The 22,684-nt window shown below is 31.0% G+C and overlaps 1 protein-coding gene across 1 annotated transcript in view; it reads left to right on the top strand.

Annotated features, from left to right (window-relative positions):
- The window catches only part of dcc (DCC netrin 1 receptor), a 185,484-nt gene that overhangs the window by 122,142 nt on the left and 40,658 nt on the right, over positions 1-22,684 (top strand). The window contains exons 17-21 of the mRNA XM_073840175.1: positions 1,607-1,702; positions 6,272-6,444; positions 12,343-12,481; positions 13,063-13,170; positions 14,904-15,098. Coding sequence (XP_073696276.1) covers positions 1,607-1,702; positions 6,272-6,444; positions 12,343-12,481; positions 13,063-13,170; positions 14,904-15,098 — 711 coding nt within the window. The remainder of the gene's footprint in view (positions 1-1,606; positions 1,703-6,271; positions 6,445-12,342; positions 12,482-13,062; positions 13,171-14,903; positions 15,099-22,684) is intronic.

Below are 22,684 nucleotides of genomic sequence, written 5' to 3'. Positions count from 1 at the left end.
TTTACTTTCTAATTTACACTAATGTACACTGCAAAAAATTATTTACTTAGTATTTTTGTCTTTTGTTTTTTTAGTATAAATATCTAAACATTCTTGAATCAGGATGCATTTATTTGACAAGTAAAAACATTTAAGTTAAAACAAGCAAAAATATCTGTCAAGTAAGTAAAATAAACTTAATTCAAAAGCTAAACAAGATTATTTTTTCTTGCCCCATTGGCAAATATTTTTGATGTTTAAAGCAAAAAAAAAAACACATTTTGCTAACTTTTTTTAAAGTAATATTTAAAGTCGTTTTACTTGTAAAGTAAATGCATCTTGATTCAAGAATGTTTAGATATTTATACTAGAAAACAAGACAAAAATAGTAAGAAAGAAAATAATTTTTTGAAGTGTAACGTAATTAGTTACTTTTTAGGGAGTGATGCAATATTGTAATGCATTACTTTTAAATGTAACTTTTTAAATGTAATGTTGTTAGTTACAAAATGTTGTTAGTTTATGCTTAAAACAAGCTAAAATATCGGCAAATGGGGCAAGAAAAAAATCTTGTTTAACCTTTGCATTAAGATTATTTTTCTTACTCAATTGGCAGATATTTTTACTTACTTCAAGTAAAAGCTAACAAAATGTTGAATTTTTTTTTTTTTTTTATAAAACAAGACTTAATATCTTAAATGATTTTACTTGTCAAGTAAATGCATCTTGATTCAAGAATGTTTAGATATTTATACTAGAAAACAAGACAAAAATACGTAAGAAAATCATTTTTTGCAGTGCAGTGCCAATATTGCAAAATTCAATTATATTTAGGGCTGTCAAATGATTAAAAATATTTAATGTGATAATTTAAACGATGTGCTGATTAATTAATGACAAATTAATTGCACATCAATTTTGAGTGAAAAATGCACCAACCCCAGACAGGAGATATTTTGATTCAGCATTGCATAAATAATGATAAGTATCAGTGGTATTAAAGAAATAAAATAAAATTATACTTTAAATATGAAACTAAAATCACCAGCAGGTGGCAGTGAGTCACTATCTTAATGAGTGAGTCATTGAATCATTCACTCAACTGATTCATTCAGAAACAAAGCCAGTGGCTCTTTATGAACGATGGAGTCATTCAGTAACGAATCGCTGCTATGTATCAATCGGAGATGCTCAAAGTTCTGCTGTGGCTTTGATTGGAATTATCTTTGTTTGTGAGATTGATCGAAAACAGACAATATTGTGTCTAAAATGTAATCAATCATTGTCACATCTGCAATGATATTGCTGAAAACAGCACTCTTGCTGGTGTGAAATTGCTAAACTATATCATATGATATAAATATAAGAGAATGTTTTTTTGCGCTCATATCTTGATGTTAACCATTTTAACACATTATATTTTTCCTGAATTCATTGCACCAAAGAAACAAGTTAAATCTACAGCCCTAATCATAATATGTGCATGTCCACACTCTGGTCTATCTAATGTTGAGTCCTGTGGCTTTGAGAGCTTGAATGACTCTGGAGACTCTCGTCTGATGAATGCGTGTTAATAACGGCTCTCCAGAACAGAATAAAGTCAAGGTTTTGTGTTTGTGTGTTTCAGAGCCCAGCTCTCATTACGTCATCTCTCTGAAGGCCTTCAATAACGCGGGTGAAGGAGTTCCTCTGTACGAGAGCGCCGTCACCAGATCCATGTCAGGTGAGTCACCGCAGATTGTTTTACAGCTTCCCTTGCAGTGATTAAAGCCATATGGTTTATGAACTCAATCACAAACCTTCAGTCAAAAATTTCAGTCAAAAAGTAAAAATTGTCTTGTTTTCAGAAAAAATCAAGTCAAAATTAAGTCAGTTTTTACTTGGAATAAGCAATACAATCTGCCAATGGGGTAAGAAAAAAATACTTATTTTAAAAGAAAACAAGATTAGTTTTCTTACCCCATTGGCAGATCATTTAGCTTATTTCAAGTAAAAACTCACTTAATTTTGCCTTTTTTTTAAACAGGACAATAAGTTTTACTCATCTAGAAACATTTTGAAATATTTTGGCTAGAAACAAGAAAAGCATTTTTTGCTTATGGTTCATGAATTCGATCACAAACCTTCAGTCATAACTGGAGAAACATCTCAGGAGATATTCTTCAATGTTTGGACAGTATATCCTCATATTCATTTTCAGTATTTGCTGTAAAGTATTTTTTCTTCAATCAGAGGAACCATTAGTGAACATATGGAAATGAGAAGAAATTGAATCACTGAATCAATGTGGTTCACTGCAAAAAAATACATTTGTCTTGTTTCCAGATAAAATATCAAAAAATTCTTAAACCAAAAAGAATTTTCTAGATGAGTAAAAATTATGTTTTCAGAAAAAAATAGTCAAAATTAAGTTTGTTTTTGCTTGAAACAAGCCAAATAATCTGCCAATGGGGTAAGAAAAATAATATTACCCTTTTGGCAGATTATTTTGCTTGTTCTAGCCAAAAAGTCACTTAATTTTTTTTTTTTCTTTTTTTTTTTTTGAAAACAAGAAAATAATTTTTATTTAAATCCTTCTTGATTTACAATTTTTTAGATATTTTGTCTGGAAACAAGACAAAAAGTCTAAGTAAGAAAAGCATTTTTTGCATTGTATTCTCATATTCATGTTCAGTATTTGCTGTTTTTTCTTTAGTCAGAGGAAGTAATAGTGAACATATGGGAAGAAATTGAATCACTGAATCATGAGTTTGAGTTTTAAATAAGTAAACTTTGTAACTTGTAACTTTGACTCTCAGAACTGAATCAAATGCACCAGCTGTGAATCATTTGAACCTTTCTAAAGGTACAGAATCACCAGCTGTGAGATGTTTACCGTTTTTATCATCAACTGAGACAGTCTCTGTTTGTTGATGTGGACAAACACAGCGTCTTTCGAGTTTCATTTGTAGAGATGATGTTGTGTTTCTGCTCTGAAAGCATCTATAACAACAGCCATAATAGAAAACAAACTAAATCAAACATTTCTCACAACTTTGAGCACCATTCACTGCAAAAAAAGATTTTCTTACTTAGTATTTTTGACTTTGATTTTTTCTTTTATAAATATCTAAAAATGACTGAATCAAGATTAATTTATTTTAGAAGTAAAACAACTTAAGATATGATGTCTTGTTTCCTAAAAAAAAGTTATCAAAATTTTGTCAGTTTTTTGCTTAAAATAATGAAAAATATCTAACAATGGGGTAAGAAAAATAATCTTAATTCAAAGGCTAAGCAAGATTTTTTTTTTCTTACTCCATTGGCAGATATTTTAGCTTGTTTTAAGCAAAAACTAACACAATTTTGGTGACATTTTTTTTAGAAAACAATTTCAATATTTACAAAAGTAAATTCATCTTGATTCAAGAATATTAAATAAAAGAAAACAAGACAAAAATACTAAGTAAGAAAATCTTTTTTTTGCAACTGAAACATATATAAAACTATTTTTTTAAATACAAATAAAACTGAAATGAATAAAAACTATACAGACATTTCATTTGAAAAATAATAATAATAATAATAAAATAAAGAAAAAATACAACAAAATTGCAAACATTTTAATTTAATGGAACTGAATTGAACATTTCAATTCAATTAAAATTAAAATATAAACAGAAAATATAAAAATAAAAAAACTCAGAATAGCAAAAAAACTATAAATGCAATTTATTTAAAATCTAATAAAAATGACAAAATGTGCTAAATCTTACTAAAATTAAAATGAAAACACAATGTATAAAATAAAAAAACGAATTCAGAATATTAATGAAAACTAAAACAAAAATAAATAAGGTATTTAGACATTTAAATGTTTAAACAATTCAAGAACACACAATAAAAATCACTAAAATTAAAAGAAAAGTGATTCAAAATAGTGTTATATTTTACTGAAATAGCAATTCCATGGATGTGGTCAGTGTTTTATTAGACAGAATCGTTTTGTACCCTACTGATCTCTCTGAAGCTGTCTACTTAGTTCCCTCAGTAGGGTTTGAAGCAGAGCGGATGCAGATGTCAGATTCTTATTTCACCTGATGATTATTGAATGAATGACTCCCAAATAGAGATGTGTGTTTGTCTGATGATGATGATGATGATGATGATGATGATGATGATGATGATGACTAGATTGTGTGTTAGCTGTTTCTTGACTAACTGTCTTCTCTCTGTGTCTCAGGTGAGGCTGTAGATTTATCCGCTTTACTTGCTGAATCTCACGTGCGGCTCGTATTTCACTTCAGAATCAGAAGAAAAAAACAAGAAAATATATTTGGCATGAAGAAAATGCATATTAACAGCATATTTTTGTGCATATTTAAGCACATTTAACCTAGAATTCCCATTCCTCAGTATAAATTAAATTCAGTATAAATTACTTTCAGAATCAAAAGGAAAAAAAAAAAAGGAAATCTATGTAGGCTGAAGAAACTAAAGTGTATTTTAAAAACATATTTTGGTGCATATTTAAACACATTTAACCCCAAATTCCCATTCCTGTATTAAATTAGTATAAAATTAATTAATCATGAATACCTTTATATATACTTATAAATGTGCTTCTGTAATATAAATGTATATATGTTTTTATGTATTTTATATATTTATGTATTCTTTTCAAATCACCGTCAGCTGCTGAGAATTGCAATTGTGAAAATAATGGTGAAATGTCAAATCTTGACTATTTTTACCTTCATTTTCTTCATGCAGAATCAAATTTCTAATTTTCCTTTTGATTTTGTGTTGAAATATTGTTCATGTTTGCTGAGATTCACCCTGTACACTAAAAAACTGGTAACCTAGACATGGTAACAGACAAATTAACTGGTTTAATTCATCAAATTATTTATTTATTTATTTATTTATTTGTTTGTTTACTAAATAATATATTTAGTAAAATATTTATTTACTTACATTATTAGTTATTAGTTTATTTTCAATTATTTATTATTTAGTAATTTGTTTGTTTGATTTTATTAATTTATGTAGTTCTGTTTATTTATTTATTTTTAATTATTTTATTTATTAATTTATCTGATTTTATTTATAATAATTTAAAATATCATATATTTATAATTGTATTTTTTTTTACTTATTTAGCTGCTTGTTTGATTTGAATTACTTTATTTTTATTTATTTAGTAATTAATTTGTTCATTTATTTATTTATTTAAATCTATTTATGTAGTAATTTATTTATTTATTTATTTAAATTCTATGTAGCTAAATCCATCTAATTCACATCAATTTTATGGCCTATGTCTGCAATTCAAATTAAAATTAAAACATAAACAGAAAATATAAAAATAAAAAACTCAAAATTATAAAAACTAAATTTACCTAAAATCTAATAAAAAATATTAAATGTGTTAAATCTTATTAAAATTAAAATGAAAACAATTTATAAAATTAAAAAATATTAATAAAAACTAAAACAAAAATAAATATAAGCTATATAGACATTTTAATTTTGATTTTAATTACTTTATTTTTATTTATTTAGTAATTAATTTGTTTATGCATTTATTTATTTATTTAAATCTATTTATGTAGTCATTTATTTATTTATTTAAATTCTATGTAGCTAAATCCACCTAATTCACATCAATTTTATGGCCTATGTCTGCAATTCAAATTCAAATTAAAACATAAACAGAAAATATAAAAATAAAAAACTCAAAATAATAAAAACTAAATTTACTTAAAATCTAATAAAAAATATTAAATGTGTTAAATCTTACTAAAATGAAAATAAAAACACAATTTATAAAATAAAAATATAAAAAAATACAATAAAAATAAATAAAAAGCTATATAGACATTTTAATTTTGATTTGAATTACTTTATTTTATTTATTTTGAAATTAATTTGTTAAGTCATTTATGTATTTATTTAAATGTATTTATGTAGTAATTTATTTATTTGAATTCTATGTAGCTTAATCCACCGATTAAACAATTCATTTCTATGGCCTATGTCTGCGGGTTACCACTTTTGACGGTGTAGTTCTTCTGACTTTCACCTTTACCTGTTTGTGTCCCTATCTTAGAGCTCAATGTTCTTCTTTGTGTCTCTTTTTCCTCTGTCACTCCATTTTCCACTCCTTTATTTCCTGGTTGATCCGTCCTGTCCGCTGTCATCTGCGATCACGTATGATTTGCTGCATGCACATGACTCCACGCAGACCCCTCGGACCCGTCCGATGACGATCTGTTCCATCTGTTTGATAAATTCCCTACCCCCATCCCAGATACGTCCACGCCCATGATTCCTCCCGTAGGTGTGCAGGCCGTGGCGCTCACGTCCGACTCGGTGCGCGTCAGCTGGGCCGATAACTCCATTCCCAAGAACCAGAAGACTTCGGAGGTGCGCTACTACTCCGTCAAGTGGAAGACCAGCCACTCCACCAGCGGCAAATACAAGGTCAGTACCAGGGCTTCTAGTCAAATAACACAAGAATACCATGGTAAACTACTATGGGAATTAGTCAGGACCATGGTATTTACTCAGACAATACATCACTTATTTGTGTGAGATGTTCAGCTTAAATGTGCTTGATGTTCGTCATACAGATGCAGTGTTTCCTGAAGTTATTTAGGATCATTGTGCTATTGAACTTTTGTTAATAGTTTGAATAAGATTTATTTTCTATTTTCTTTTTCATCTTTGTGAAAGTTTTAGTCATTTTTTGTCATTTTTATTAGTCTGTTTTCATGTCTCTATAAAGTTGTTATTTTAGAATCACTATTGTGATATAAGAGTTTAGGTTATAGTTTGAATTATATATTTTTTATATTTCAGTTTTTTATTCCAATGTGTGTTTGTGAATGTAAGTGTAATTGTGATGTGTGATTTGGAGATGTGATGTGTGAGTTTAATTGTGGTCTCTGATTGTGATGTTTGTAATGTGCAAGTGCAAATGTAATTGTGATGTGATTATGACGTGATTGTAAGTGTGATTGTGAATATGAGTGTAATTGTGATGTGTGATTGTGATGTGGTTGTAATTGTGATGTGTGATTGTGATGAGTGAATGTAATTGTGATTTTGATGTGATGTGAGTTTAATTGTAATCTCTGATTGTGATGTTTGATTGTAATGTGCAGGTGTAATTGTGATGTGTGATTGTGATGTGATTATGATGTGATTGTAAGTGTGATGTGTGGTTGTAAATATGAGTGTAACTGATGTGTGATGTGATTGTGATGTGTGATTGTAATTGTGATTTTTGATTGTGATGTGTGATGTGATTGATGTGGTTGTAATTGTAATTGTGATGTGTGATTGTGATGTGATGTGGTTGTAATTGTAATTGTGATATGTGATTGTGATGTGATGTGGTTGTAATTGTGATGTATGTGTGGTTGTGAATATAAGTATAATTGTGATGTGATGGTAATTGTGATGTGTGGTTGTGATGTGATTATGACATCTAATTGTAATTTTGATTTGTGATTTGTGATTTTGAGATGTGATGTGAGTTTAATTGTGATCTCTGATTGTGATGTTTGTAATGTGCGAGTGTGATTGTGATGAGTGAATGTAATTGTGATTTTGATATGTGATGTGTAATTGTGATGTGTGATTGTGGTTGCAATTGTGATGTGATTATGTGTGATTGTAACTGTGATGTTTGATTGTGATGTGGTTGTTATTGTAATTGTGATGTGTGATTGTGATGATTGAATGTAATTGTGATTTTGGTATGTGATGTGTAATTGCGATTGTAATTGTGATGTGTGATTGTGATGTGATTGATGTGGTTGTAATTGTAATTGTGATGTGTGAATGTAATTGATGTGTGATTTGTGATATTGATGTGATGTGTGAGTTTAATTGTGATCTCTGATTGTGATGTGGTTGTTATTGTAATTGTGATGTGTGATTGTGATGTGTGAATGTAATTGATGTGTGATTTGTGATATTGATGTGATGTGTGAGTTTAATTGTGATCTCTGATTGTGATGTGGTTGTTATTGTAATTGTGATGTGTGATTGTGATGTGATTGATGTGGTTGTAATTGTAATTGTGATGTGTGATTGTGATGTGTGATTGTGATGATTGAATGTAATTGTGATTTTGGTATGTGATGTGTAATTGCGATTGTAATTGTGATGTGTGATTGTGATGTGATTGATGTGGTTGTAATTGTAATTGTGATGTGTGATTGTGATGTGTGAATGTAATTGATGTGTGATTTGTGATATTGATGTGATGTGTGAGTTTAATTGTGATCTCTGATTGTGATGTGGTTGTTATTGTAATTGTGATGTGTGATTGTGATGTGATTGATGTGGTTGTAATTGTAATTGTGATGTGTGATTGTGATGTGTGATTGTGATGATTGAATGTAATTGTGATTTTGGTATGTGATGTGTAATTGCGATTGTAATTGTGATGTGTGATTGTGATGTGATTGATGTGGTTGTAATTGTAATTGTGATGTGTGATTGTGATGTGTGAATGTAATTGATGTGTGATTTGTGATATTGATGTGATGTGTGAGTTTAATTGTGATCTCTGATTGTGATGTGGTTGTTATTGTAATTGTGATGTGTGATTGTGATGTGATTGATGTGGTTGTAATTGTAATTGTGATGTGTGATTGTGATGATTGAATGTAATTGTGATTTTGGTATGTGATGTGTAATTGCGATTGTAATTGTGATGTGTGATTGTGATGTGATTGATGTGGTTGTAATTGTAATTGTGATGTGTGATTGTGATGATTGAATGTAATTGTGATTTTGGTATGTAATGTGTAATTGCGATTGTAATTGTGATGTGTGATTGTGATGTGATTGATGTGGTTGTTATTGTAATTGTGATGTGTGATTGTGATGATTGAATGTAATTGTGATTTTGGTATGTGATGTGTAATTGCGATTGTAATTGTGATGTGTGATTGTGATGTGGTTGTAATTGTAATTTTGATGTGTGATTGTGATGTGTGAATGTAATTGATGTGTGATTTGTGATATTGATTTGATGTGTGAGTTTAATTGTGATCTCTGATTGTGATGTGGTTGTTATTGTAATTGTGATGTGTGATTGTGATGATTGAATGTAATTGTGATTTTGGTATGTGATGTGTAATTGCGATTGTAATTGTGATGTGTGATTGTGATGATTGAATGTAATTGTGATTTTGGTATGTGATGTGTAATTGCGATTGTAATTGTGATCTCTGATTGTGATGTGGTTGTTATTGTAATTGTGATGTGTGATTGTGATGTGTGAATGTAATTGATGTGTGATTTGTGATATTGATGTGATGTGTGAGTTTAATTGTGATCTCTGATTGTGATGTGGTTGTTATTGTAATTGTGATGTGTGATTGTGATGTGATTGATGTGGTTGTAATTGTAATTGTGATGTGTGATTGTGATGTGTGATTGTGATGATTGAATGTAATTGTGATTTTGGTATGTGATGTGTAATTGCGATTGTAATTGTGATGTGTGATTGTGATGTGATTGATGTGGTTGTAATTGTAATTGTGATGTGTGATTGTGATGTGTGAATGTAATTGATGTGTGATTTGTGATATTGATGTGATGTGTGAGTTTAATTGTGATCTCTGATTGTGATGTGGTTGTTATTGTAATTGTGATGTGTGATTGTGATGTGATTGATGTGGTTGTAATTGTAATTGTGATGTGTGATTGTGATGATTGAATGTAATTGTGATTTTGGTATGTGATGTGTAATTGCGATTGTAATTGTGATGTGTGATTGTGATGTGATTGATGTGGTTGTAATTGTAATTGTGATGTGTGATTGTGATGATTGAATGTAATTGTGATTTTGGTATGTAATGTGTAATTGCGATTGTAATTGTGATGTGTGATTGTGATGTGATTGATGTGGTTGTTATTGTAATTGTGATGTGTGATTGTGATGATTGAATGTAATTGTGATTTTGGTATGTGATGTGTAATTGCGATTGTAATTGTGATGTGTGATTGTGATGTGGTTGTAATTGTAATTTTGATGTGTGATTGTGATGTGTGAATGTAATTGATGTGTGATTTGTGATATTGATTTGATGTGTGAGTTTAATTGTGATCTCTGATTGTGATGTGGTTGTTATTGTAATTGTGATGTGTGATTGTGATGTGATTGATGTGGTTGTAATTGTAATTGTGATGTGTGATTGTGATGTGTGATTGTGATGATTGAATGTAATTGTGATTTTGGTATGTGATGTGTAATTGCGATTGTAATTGTGATGTGTGATTGTGATGTGATTGATGTGGTTGTAATTGTAATTGTGATGTGTGATTGTGATGTGTGAATGTAATTGATGTGTGATTTGTGATATTGATGTGATGTGTGAGTTTAATTGTGATCTCTGATTGTGATGTGGTTGTTATTGTAATTGTGATGTGTGATTGTGATGTGATTGATGTGGTTGTAATTGTAATTGTGATGTGTGATTGTGATGTGTGATTGTGATGATTGAATGTAATTGTGATTTTGGTATGTGATGTGTAATTGCGATTGTAATTGTGATGTGTGATTGTGATGTGATTGATGTGGTTGTAATTGTAATTGTGATGTGTGATTGTGATGTGTGAATGTAATTGATGTGTGATTTGTGATATTGATGTGATGTGTGAGTTTAATTGTGATCTCTGATTGTGATGTGGTTGTTATTGTAATTGTGATGTGTGATTGTGATGTGATTGATGTGGTTGTAATTGTAATTGTGATGTGTGATTGTGATGATTGAATGTAATTGTGATTTTGGTATGTGATGTGTAATTGCGATTGTAATTGTGATGTGTGATTGTGATGTGATTGATGTGGTTGTAATTGTAATTGTGATGTGTGATTGTGATGATTGAATGTAATTGTGATTTTGGTATGTAATGTGTAATTGCGATTGTAATTGTGATGTGTGATTGTGATGTGATTGATGTGGTTGTTATTGTAATTGTGATGTGTGATTGTGATGATTGAATGTAATTGTGATTTTGGTATGTGATGTGTAATTGCGATTGTAATTGTGATGTGTGATTGTGATGTGGTTGTAATTGTAATTTTGATGTGTGATTGTGATGTGTGAATGTAATTGATGTGTGATTTGTGATATTGATTTGATGTGTGAGTTTAATTGTGATCTCTGATTGTGATGTGGTTGTTATTGTAATTGTGATGTGTGATTGTGATGATTGAATGTAATTGTGATTTTGGTATGTGATGTGTAATTGCGATTGTAATTGTGATGTGTGATTGTGATGTGATTGATGTGGTTGTAATTGTAATTGTGATGTGTGATTGTGATGTGTGAATGTAATTGATGTGTGATTTGTGATATTGATGTGATGTGTGAGTTTAATTGTGATCTCTGATTGTGATGTTTGATTGTAATGTGCAAGTGTAATTGTGATGTGTGATTGTGATGTGATTGTGGTTGCAATTGTGATGTGATTATGTGTGATTGTAATTGTGATCTATGATGTGTGGTTGTGAATATGAGTGTAACTGATGTGTGTGATGATATTGTGCTTGTAATTGTGATGTTTGATTGTGATGGTTGAATGTAATTGTGATTTTGGTATGTGATGTGTAATTGCGATTGTAATTGTGATGTGTGATTGTAATTGATGTGTGATTTGTGATATTGTTGTGATGTGTGAGTTTAATTGTGATCTCTGATTGTGATGTTTGATTGTAATGTGCAAGTGTAATTGCGATTGTAATTGTGATGTGATTGATGTGGTTGCAATTGTGATGTGATTATGTGTGATTGTAATTGTGATCTATGATGTGTGGTTGTGAATATGAGTGTAACTGATGTGTGCGATGATATTGTGATTGTAATTGTGATGTTTGATTGTGATATGTGTGGCTGTGAATATGAGTGTGATGTGTGGTTGTAATTGTGAAGTGTGATTTTGATATGTGACGTTTGGTTGTGAATATGAGTGTAATTGTGAAGTATGTTTGTGATTTTGATGTGTGATGAATGTTTGTAATGTGTTGTGTGAGATTGTGATGTGTGATAATTGTGATGTTAAATTGTGATTGTGATATGTGATGAGTGATTGTGATGTGTGGTGTGAGATTGTGATTTTGAGAAGTGATTGTGATGTGATTTTGATTAATTGTTGTAATTGATGTTTGGTGTGATGTGTTGTAAATATGAGTGTAATTGTAATGTGTGATTATGATTTTTGTGATGTGTGATGTGATGATTGTGATGTTAAATTGTGATTGTGAGTAAGTGTGATTTGTGGTTGATTGTGGTTGTGATTGATGTGTTGTTGTGAATATAAGTGTGATGTATGATTGTAATTGTGATCGTGTTTCAGTCGGCTGATACTACAGCTCTCAGTCACACCGTCACGGGTCTGAAGCCCAACACCATGTACGAGTTCTCAGTCATGGTGACCAAAGGACGCAAGTCCAGCACGTGGAGTATGACGGCACACGCCACCACCTATGAAGCAGGTACAAACACACAGGCCTTCTTGTCCTTCTTATGAACAATGAACTATTTTAACCATAGATAACTGTCATGGTATATCCAGAGCTTCCCAAACTGGAGTGGTGAACAGTTAATAATTCCCTCAATCATATAAATGTCATGAAATAATTACATAAACAAATAGATTTAAAATTTTATTTACTTCCATGTCATGGGGCCGTTAATGTAAATGTGTTGTTAAATGATTGAAACATTCACTTTAAGGTCAAAGGTTTGACTGACAAAATGTTGGGAATGTAATTACTTGATAAAAATCCTGTGGTTCATGTCGGCTCTCATCCACCCACCTGAACATGTACAGAGACAGCGTGTGTAGAAGTGCCTTTATGGACACATTTATCACTGTCTTCACTACAGTTCGTTTAGACATGAAACATCACGAGCATGGGTCTCGGGTTAATGAAGATGTTTAATTAGTTTCTGTGTAGTGCTGGAATTAAAGCTAGTCTCTTAAAGAACTGCTCATCGTCTCTGAGTGAAGAATAATACACTCACAGGATTCTAATGTGAAAGGCTGACAACGCTCTCTATTTTTATTGGTCAGCACCGAGCTCCGCCCCTAAGGACCTGACTGTGATTGGCCGAGAGGGACGTCCACGAGCCATTCTGATTAGCTGGCAACCGCCGCTGGAGGCCAACGGACGAATCACAGGTGATGCTCAAACACACTTATCTTCATCCAAATAATAATAATCAACTAAACTGTGATCAGGACACAAATAATCCCATGCAGCAAAAATGCATATTTTCAAATATTTATATATTCATATATGTGACCCTGGACCACAAAACGAGTCATAAGGTTAAATTTGACAAAACTGAGATTTATACATCATATGAAAGCTCAATAAATAAGCTTTCTATTGATGTATGGTTTGTTAGGATAGGACAATATTTGGCTGAGATACATCTATTTGAAATCAGAAATCTGAGGATGCAAAAAAATCTAAAAGACTGAGAAAATCACCTTTAAAGTTGTCCAAATTAGGTTCTTAACAATGCATATTACAAATCAAAAATTACATTTTGATATGTTTACAGTAGGAATTTTACAAAAAATCTTCATGGAACATGAACTTTACTTAATTTCTTAATGATTTTTGGCATAAAAGAAAAATCAAAAATTTTGAGCAATGTATTTTTGGCTATTGCTACAAATATACCCCAGCGACTTTAATATGTATTTCATGAGAAAGAAAATACTTTTCCAATCTTGTATTGACCTACATTTGGGATAAATGCAAATGTGGAAAGTGGCATTAGTAGAAGTTTTCTTGTTGCATCTGAAAATTATTGTTTAAGTGTTTTAATGCAACTATACTTCCTAAAGGTTCAGCAATGAATAGAACATTTTTAAAAATGTATTATAACTGTGGTTACAATTATTAACGAGATCAAAATGAGGTGCATTACGAGGCATAATTAATGCATTAAAATTCTTTAATAATGCATTATATGCAAAGGCTTAAAGTAAAAGTGTTTGCCAGTGTTATTCTTAACTAAAACTATGACTCTATTAAAAAAAAATGTGTTAATTGAAGCAAAGCTAAAATAAAATATAAATATTAGTTTAATATAATTGAATATAAAATAATTAAATTATTTAATATAATGTAACTGTAGAAGTTCAAGAAGATCATCATTAAAAAAAACTTTTATAATGCATTACATTTAAAGTCTTCAAGTAAAGTGACATATTGGAATGTAGTTTAGTTAAAAATAGACAAAAATATATATGTTTTTTCCCTATTTAGTACATTTTTTGCCATATGGCGACTAAAAGAGTTAAATGCATTAGTGGAAGTTGTTGCATCAAAAAAGATTGTTAAGTGTTTAATGCAATTAAACTTTCTAAAGGTGCAGCAATCAATAGATAATGATTAAAATGTATTATAACTGTGGTTACAATTATTCATGAGATCAAAATGAGGTGCATTGTGAGGCATAATTAATGCATTAAAATTTTTTAATAATGCATTATATGCAAAGGCTTATTGGTAGAACATATATTTAGCAAGTTACTTTTTAGCCATAAGGCGTCTAAAAGAGTTCAGATGCAGTGAGGGTCAGACTGTTAATTTAAGTGATTAAAACACACTCAATGTCACACAAGGACGTTTGATGTGTCTCAGCACAAACGTGATGCTTCTCTTGACCTTCATCAGTGCGTGTGTCTGCAGAGAGTTTGATAAGCAGCAGAAAAAGGGAAGCTAATTCTCTCTCAAACACACTCACACTCACATTAACAGGCTGTTGAGGATTGGTCTGGCATTTGAAAGCTCTGGTGTGTCTTTATCTGGCGTTCATTACCCTCACCAGAGACTTGATCTTTGACCCGGAGTCAGCGGCGCACTAACCCCGTTTAACCCTGTTCATCTGTGTCAGGTTTTATCCTGTACTACACGCTGGACAAGAACATGCCCATCGACGACTGGGTGATGGAGCCCATCGGCGGAGACCGGCTCACGCATCAGGTCATGGACCTCAACCTGGACACCGTCTACTACTTCCGCATCCAGGCCAAGAACGCCAAAGGAGTGGGGCCGCTGTCGGAGCCGGTGCAGTACAGGACGGCCAAATGTGAGCCGCTGCACCTCAAATATTCATCTGTGCTTCATTAACGCACGCTAAAGACTCACAATGCATCCTGGGACCACAAAACCAGTCATAACGGTCAAATAAATCAGCTTTCCATTGATGTATGGTTTGTTAGAATAGGACAATATTTGGCTGAGATACAACTATTTGAAAATCTGAGGGTGCAAAAAAATCTAAATGCTGAGAAAATCACCTTTAAAGTTGTCCAATATTCATTCTTAGCAATGCATATTACTAATCAGAAATTAAGTTTTGATATATTTATGGTAGGACATTTACTAAATGTATTCATGGAACATGATCTTAATATCCTAATGATTTTTGGCATAAAAGAAAAATCGATCATTTTGACCCATGCAGTTATTTTTGGCTTAAGACTTGCTACTTTGCTGCTTTAGACTGGTTTTGTGCTCCAGGGTCACATTTATACAAAATACAAATAATGATAGTTGAGATGCAAACTATTTTATTTACTTATTTTGCACAATATTTCCACATCTGTGTTAAAAGCTCAAACTGAACTAAATTAAAGTAAATTACACCCAAATAGTAATGGAAAAAATGCAACAGCCAATGGAAATGAATTTAAGATTAAGCAAATTATAACTGAAAATTAGTAAAAAGCTAAAAAAAAAAAAAACTACAATAAAACAAATTAAACCTCAAAAAAAAATATTTAAAAACAACAAAAACTAAATTTTAAAAAGGGCAAAAGCACATAGCAAAAATAACAAACTGATATTGAAAGGAAAACCGAAAATATAAAAATAAAACATAATTAAAATAAAAATATTAGATGAAAAGCTTCAACAAAAAGAAAATTAAAAACTGAAAAATTAATAAAAAAATTAATAAAATCTAAAATAAAAATAAACTAAATGGCAATATTTGAAAAGAACACAAAACCAGTCGTAAAGGACAAATAAATCAGCTTTCCATTGATGTATGGTTTGTTAGAATAGGACCATATTTGGCTGAGATACAACTATTTGAAAATCTGAGGGTGCAAAAAAATCTAATTGCTGAGAAAATCACCTTTAAAGTTGTCCAATATTCATTCTTAGCAATGCATATTACTAATCAGAAATTAAGTTTTGATATATTTATGGTAGGACATTTACTAAATGTATTCATGGAACATGATCTTAATATCCTAATGATTTTTGGCATAAAAGAAAAATCGATCATTTTGACCCATGCAGTTATTTTTGGCTTAAGACTTGCTACTTTGCTGCTTTAGACTGGTTTTGTGCTCCAGGGTCACATTTATACAAAATACAAATAATGATAGCTGAGATGCAAGCTATATTATTTACTTATTTTGCACAATATTTCCACATCTGTGTTAAAAGCTCAAACTGAACTAAATTAAAGTAAATTACACCCAAATAGTAATGGAAAAAATGCAACAGCCAATGGAAATGAATTTAAGATTAAGCAAATTATAACTGAAAATTAGTAAAAAGCTAAAAAAAAAAAAAACTACAATAAAACAAATTAAACCTCAAAAAAAAATATTTAAAAACAACAAAAACTAAATTTTAAAAAGGGCAAAAGCACATAGCAAAAATAACAAACTGATATTGAAAGGAAAACCGAAAATATAAAAATAAAACATAATTAAAATAAAAATATTAGATGAAAAGCTTCAACAAAAAGAAAATTAAAAACTGAAAAATTAATAAAAAAATTAATAAAATCTAAAATAAAAATAAACTAAATGGCAATATTTGAAAAGAACACAAAACCAGTCGTAAAGGACAAATAAATCAGCTTTCCATTGATGTATGGTTTGTTAGAATAGGACCATATTTGGCTGAGATACAACTATTTGAAAATCTGAGGGTGCAAAAAAATCTAATTGCTGAGAAAATCACCTTTAAAGTTGTCCAATATTCATTCTTAGCAATGCATATTACTAATCAGAAATTAAGTTTTGATATATTTATGGTAGGACATTTACTAAATGTATTCATGGAACATGATCTTAATATCCTAATGATTTTTGGCATAAAAGAAAAATCGATCATTTTGACCCATGCAGTTATTTTTGGCTTAAGACTTGCTACTTTGCTGCTTTAGACTGGTTTTGTGCTCCAGGGTCACATTTATACAAAATACAAATAATGATAGTTGAGATGCAAACTATTTTATTTACTTATTTTGCACAATATTTCCACATCTGTGTTAAAAGCTCAAACTGAACTAAATTAAATACATATTCATATTCAACATTTCCGGTTGAAGGGTACGCTGGCGCGTTTTGGCTGCCGCTCCTCTCTTCCCTTTATTTTAACCTATTTTAAGTTTGATTTTACGTCGTTTTGTGATTTAAGAGCCAGTGAGTGAAGACTGCCTTCGTCTCTTTATTTTAGCGTGATGAGTAATCGTGTTTCACTCGCTGGATTTCTGCTTTTATCTCTGAGTGCCGTTTGTTGGAATTTACTCTCCTGTTACCTGGCTCAGGATTTACACCACTGCGAGGCTGTTGTTGGTGTGGACTCTGCTCGTATGGCTCTCAGGTACACTTCTCGTCAGTTGCTGAACTTGAAGGGAAACTTTCTCCTGCCGAATGACTTGCGTGCTCTCTGCAGTCGTGTTGGAATATTGCAACCTAAGCGTTACATACATCGCTCGTCAAGGCGTAGTTTATTATGCTCAACATCAAAAACTGTTGCTCTTCCATCATTCCTGCGCAAATCCCAAAGACAGCTGTTTAGACCTACAGGGGTAAGTTCTGATAACCTGTCTGCACTAAAGCGTGCTGAGGTTGCCCCGGTTTCATCTGCTTCACCGCGTTTGCTGAAATCAGCTCTGTTCAACGCGCGGTCTGTCAACAACAAAGCTGCTATTTTATCTGATATCATTTTAGAACAAAAGCTGGACCTTGTCTGTTTAACTGAAACATGGCACAAAGAATCCGACGTCCTTCTTTTTAATGAACTAACTCCAGCTGGTTATGGATTATGTGACCTACCGCGCTCCTCCAGAAGAGGTGGGGGTATCATTGTGTTACATAATCAACAGTATAACATGTGTCCTGTGGCTGTTCCCAAATTTGACTCATTTGAATGCCTTGTTTTGAGTGTTTCAGCGCCTCTATCTACTGCAGTGGCTACAGTCTACAGGCCTCCTAAGACAAATAAAAACTTTTTATCAGAATTTTCTGATATATTGTCTTTGCTTTGCCTCAAATATGAGAGAATCCTTCTCTTGGGGGATTTTAACATCCATATGGATATAAACGACTCTACAACAACAAAAGACTTTTTGTCCTTATTGGAGTGTTTTGGTTTGATCCAACTTGTAGACTGTCCTACACACGATAAAGGCCACACATTAGACCTTGTGATTACAAATGGTTCATTTGTGTCTCAGCTGTCAACTTCAGATTTGGGACTGTCTGACCACCAGGCTGTCTTTTTTAACATGGAACTTCCTGACATGATCACTCTGTCCTCTCGCATCATTAACTATCGTAAATGGAGATCTATTGATCCCATTGATTTTTCAAACTTTATTGACTTTCCTTTAAGTTGTGTTTCTCCAGCTGATGATTTGGATGATAAAGTTTCTAAGCTGAATTCTGTTCTCTTGTCTGGTCTGGACATGTTGGCACCTTTGAAATCACGATCTGTTTCTTTTGTACGCTCCGCTCCTTGGTACAATGATGACCTGCGTGCTATGAAGGCTCTGTGTCGGAAAATGGAGCGCAGGTGGCGTACATCAGGGTTATCTGTTCATTACCAGGCCTGGAAAGACAGCTTACTTGAATATAAGGCTGAAATTGGGTCAGCTAGATCTGGCTATTTCTCCCAGATTATTATCAGCAATCAGAGAAACCCTAAACAACTGTTTCACTCTATCAATAGGTTGCTTAAAAAGCCCAGCCTCTCTAATGTTCCTGCTTCAACCCACCTTTGTAATAGGTTTTTGGAGTTTTTTAGCACTAAAATTAATGTCATACGCAACCACATTATCTCTTCACCAAACATTTCTGTATTTTCTGGAATTCCTCTCTCCAATTTCATTATTCATGATTCCCAGTCACTCTGTAATGTGGTTTCAAAAATGAAAGCTACGACTTCCAGGGTTGATCCGGTACCTTCTTGTCTGTTCAAATCTTGTTTTGATTCTTTATGTCCTGTTGTTTTGAATATTATTAATGACTCCTTGTGCACTGGTGTTGTGCCAGAAGCACTTAAAACTGCGGCTGTCACCCCAGTACCAAAATCCAACAATACACACTTTGATAACCTGCATAATTTTCGTCCCATTTCTAATCTTCCATTTCTTGCTAAAATTTTAGAACAAACAGTGGCTTTACAAATGGTTTCTCATCTGTCTTTAAATGATTTATTTGAGCCACTTCAATCTGGATTCCGTAAACTCCACAGCACTGAAACAGCATTAGTTAAGGTCACTAATGACTTGTTGATGGCTTCTGATTCTGGTTGTCTATCGATATTGATTCTTTTGGATCTTAGTGCCGCTTTTGACACTATAGATCATTCTATTTTAATTACCCGTTTAGAGACTGTTTTTGGAGTTTGTGATTCTGCATTGAAGTGGTTTAAGTCTTATCTTTCTGATCGTAAGCAGTTTGTTGTGATGGGTGGGTTCAGATCTGAGGTTGGTGTGGTCCAATCTGGTGTTCCTCAGGGATCAGTTTTGGGCCCTTTACTTTTTAGTATTTACATGTTTCCACTTGGTCAACTTTTAAGAACCCTTGGCCTTAATTTTCACTTTTATGCAGATGATACTCAGATTTATATTCATTCAAAGCCTGACAATATCAAAGTGGCTGTGTCTTCTCTTTCTCAATGTCTTACTGAGATTAAAAATTGGATGTCTGAAAATTTTCTCTGTTTAAATAGTGACAAAACTGAAGTGATGCTTGTCGGTTCTCCTCACCAATTGCGTAAAGCTGAGTCCATTACCTTAAGTGTGGATGGCTCTGCTCTACAATTTCAAAATAAACTAAAAAATCTGGGGGTGATATTCGATTCCAGCTTAACATTTGATCTTCATGTTCGTAATACAGTCAAGACATCTTTTTTTCATCTCAGAAACATTGCTAAATTACGTCCCATGTTAAATTTTTCTGTTGCTGAAAAGTTAATCAACACATTTGTATTTTCACGTATTGATTACTGTAATGCTTTGCTGGGTGGAGTCTCAAAAGCTACCCTTAGTAAGCTTCAGTTGGTTCAAAATTCAGCTGCAAGAATTCTGACAAGGACCAGTGTAAGTGAGCACATTAAACCTATTTTGGAAAAATTGCACTGGCTTCCGGTCAGTTATCGTATTGATTTTAAAATTCTTATGCTGACCTATAAGGCCTTGAATGATCTGGCTCCCCAATATTTGTCAGAGCTTTTAACCCCATATACCCCCTCTCGTGTTTTACGTTCTTCTGCAGCTGGACTGTTAAATTCTCAAACAACTCGGTTAAAAACTATGGGTGATCGGGCTTTTTCCTCATTGGCTCCCAAATTGTGGAATTCCCTGCCCCCTGAGATTAGGAATGCAGAATCTCTTGAGATTTTTAAAGTATCCCTTAAAACTCACTTTTTTAGGGTAGCTTTTGATGTGAATTAGGTGACCGTTCTGTTTTTCTATTATCTTATTTTTGTATTATTGTTTGTTTTCACTGCTTGTATTCTGTGTGTGCTATCTTTTATTTATTATTATTGTCTTGTACAGCGCTTTGAGATGCCTCTTTTAAAGGCGCTTTATAAAATAAAGTGTATTATTATTATTATTATTATAAAATAAATTACACCCAAATAGTAATGGAAAAAATTTAACAGCCAATGGAAATGAATTTAAGATTAAGCAAATTATAATTGAAAATTAATAAAAAGCTAAAAAAATAAACTAAAGTAAAACAAATTAAACCTAAATAAAAAATATTTAAAAACAACAAAAATAAAATTTTAAAAAGGGCAAAAGCACATAGCAAAAATAACAAACAAAAAGATATTGAAAGGAAAACCGAAAATATAAAAATAAAACATAATTAAAATAAAATAAAAATATCAGATGAAAAGCTTCAACAAAAAGAAAATTAAAAACTGAAAAATTAATAAAAAATTAATAAAAACTAAAATAAAAATAAACTAAATAGTAATATTTGAAAAGAACACAAAACCAGTCGTAAAGGACAAATAAATCAGCTTTCCATTGATGTATGGTTTGTTTGGATAGGACCATATTTGGCTGAGATACAACTATTTGAAAATCTGAGGGTGCAAAATAAAATCTAAATACTGAAAAAATCGCCTTTAAAGTTTTCCAAATTACGTTTTTAGCAATGCATATTACTAATCAGAAATTAAGTTTTGATATATTTATGGTAGGACATTTACTAAATGTCTTCATGGAAGATGATCTTTACTTAATATCCTAATGATTTTTGGCATAAAAGTAAAATTGATCATTTTGACCATTATTTTTGGGTCACATATATACAAAATACAGTTTTATGATAGTTGAGATTTTAAAATACAAAGATTTTGAAAATAAATGTGACACTTATTTTGCACAATATTTACACTTCTGTGTTAAAAGCTCAGACTAAACTAAATCTTAAAATAAAACTGAAAGAAAAATAAATTAAACCCAAATATTAATGGAAAAAATGGAACAGCTAATGAAAATGAATTTAAGATGAAGAACTGAAATTATAACTGAAAATAAAAATATTTAAAAACAACAAAAACTAAATAAAAAAATGACAAAAGCACATAGCAAAAATAACAAACTAAAATTAAAAGGAAAACTGAAAATATAAAAATAAAATATAATTTAAATAAAATCTAAGTATTAGATAAAAAGCTTTAACTAAAAGAAAATTTAAAACTGAAAATTAATAAAAACTAAAATAAAAATAACCTAAATAGTGATATGTAACTAAAGTAAAATGTAACTAAACTTATATAAAAAATATAAAATATAAAAATAAAACGTAATTTAAATATTATTTAAATATATTAGATGAAAAGCTTCAATTAAAAGAAAATTAGAAATGATGCCTTGGCAAATTAATGGAAGTAAATTTATATTTAGGCACTAAAATTATAACTAGAATTAATAAAAGTTCAAACTGAAATAAATCTGAACATAAAACTGAAATAAAAATAAATTAAACCTAAATAATAATATATAAAAAGAACAAAAACTAACAAAAAAGCTAATTCAAAATGAAATATAAATGTTACACGAAAAACTCCAACTATAGGAAAATTAGAAATGTTTCCTTGGCACCTAATGGAAATAAATTAAATTATTAATCAGTAATTAATAAAAAAGAAAGACATTTAAGATAAAATAAAAATAACCTAAACAGTAATATTTAAAAAGAGCAAAAACTAATAGAAATGCCAAAAGAAAATCGCAAAATGACTAAAAAATGTAACCAAACTTGGTGAAAATATAAACATAAAAGCTCATTTAAAATAGTAATAAAAACTATAATAGTACATAAACAATACTAAACACAAACAGTCCTTTCTTTATGCTTTGTTAAGGCAGTTAACAAAGGTTAACTTTGTTAAGGTAGATTT

This window comes from Garra rufa, chromosome 5 (genome assembly GCF_049309525.1).
Source record: "Garra rufa chromosome 5, GarRuf1.0, whole genome shotgun sequence".
NCBI lineage: Eukaryota > Metazoa > Chordata > Actinopteri > Cypriniformes > Cyprinidae > Garra > Garra rufa.
This window is presented reverse-complemented; position numbering and strand designations above follow the sequence as displayed.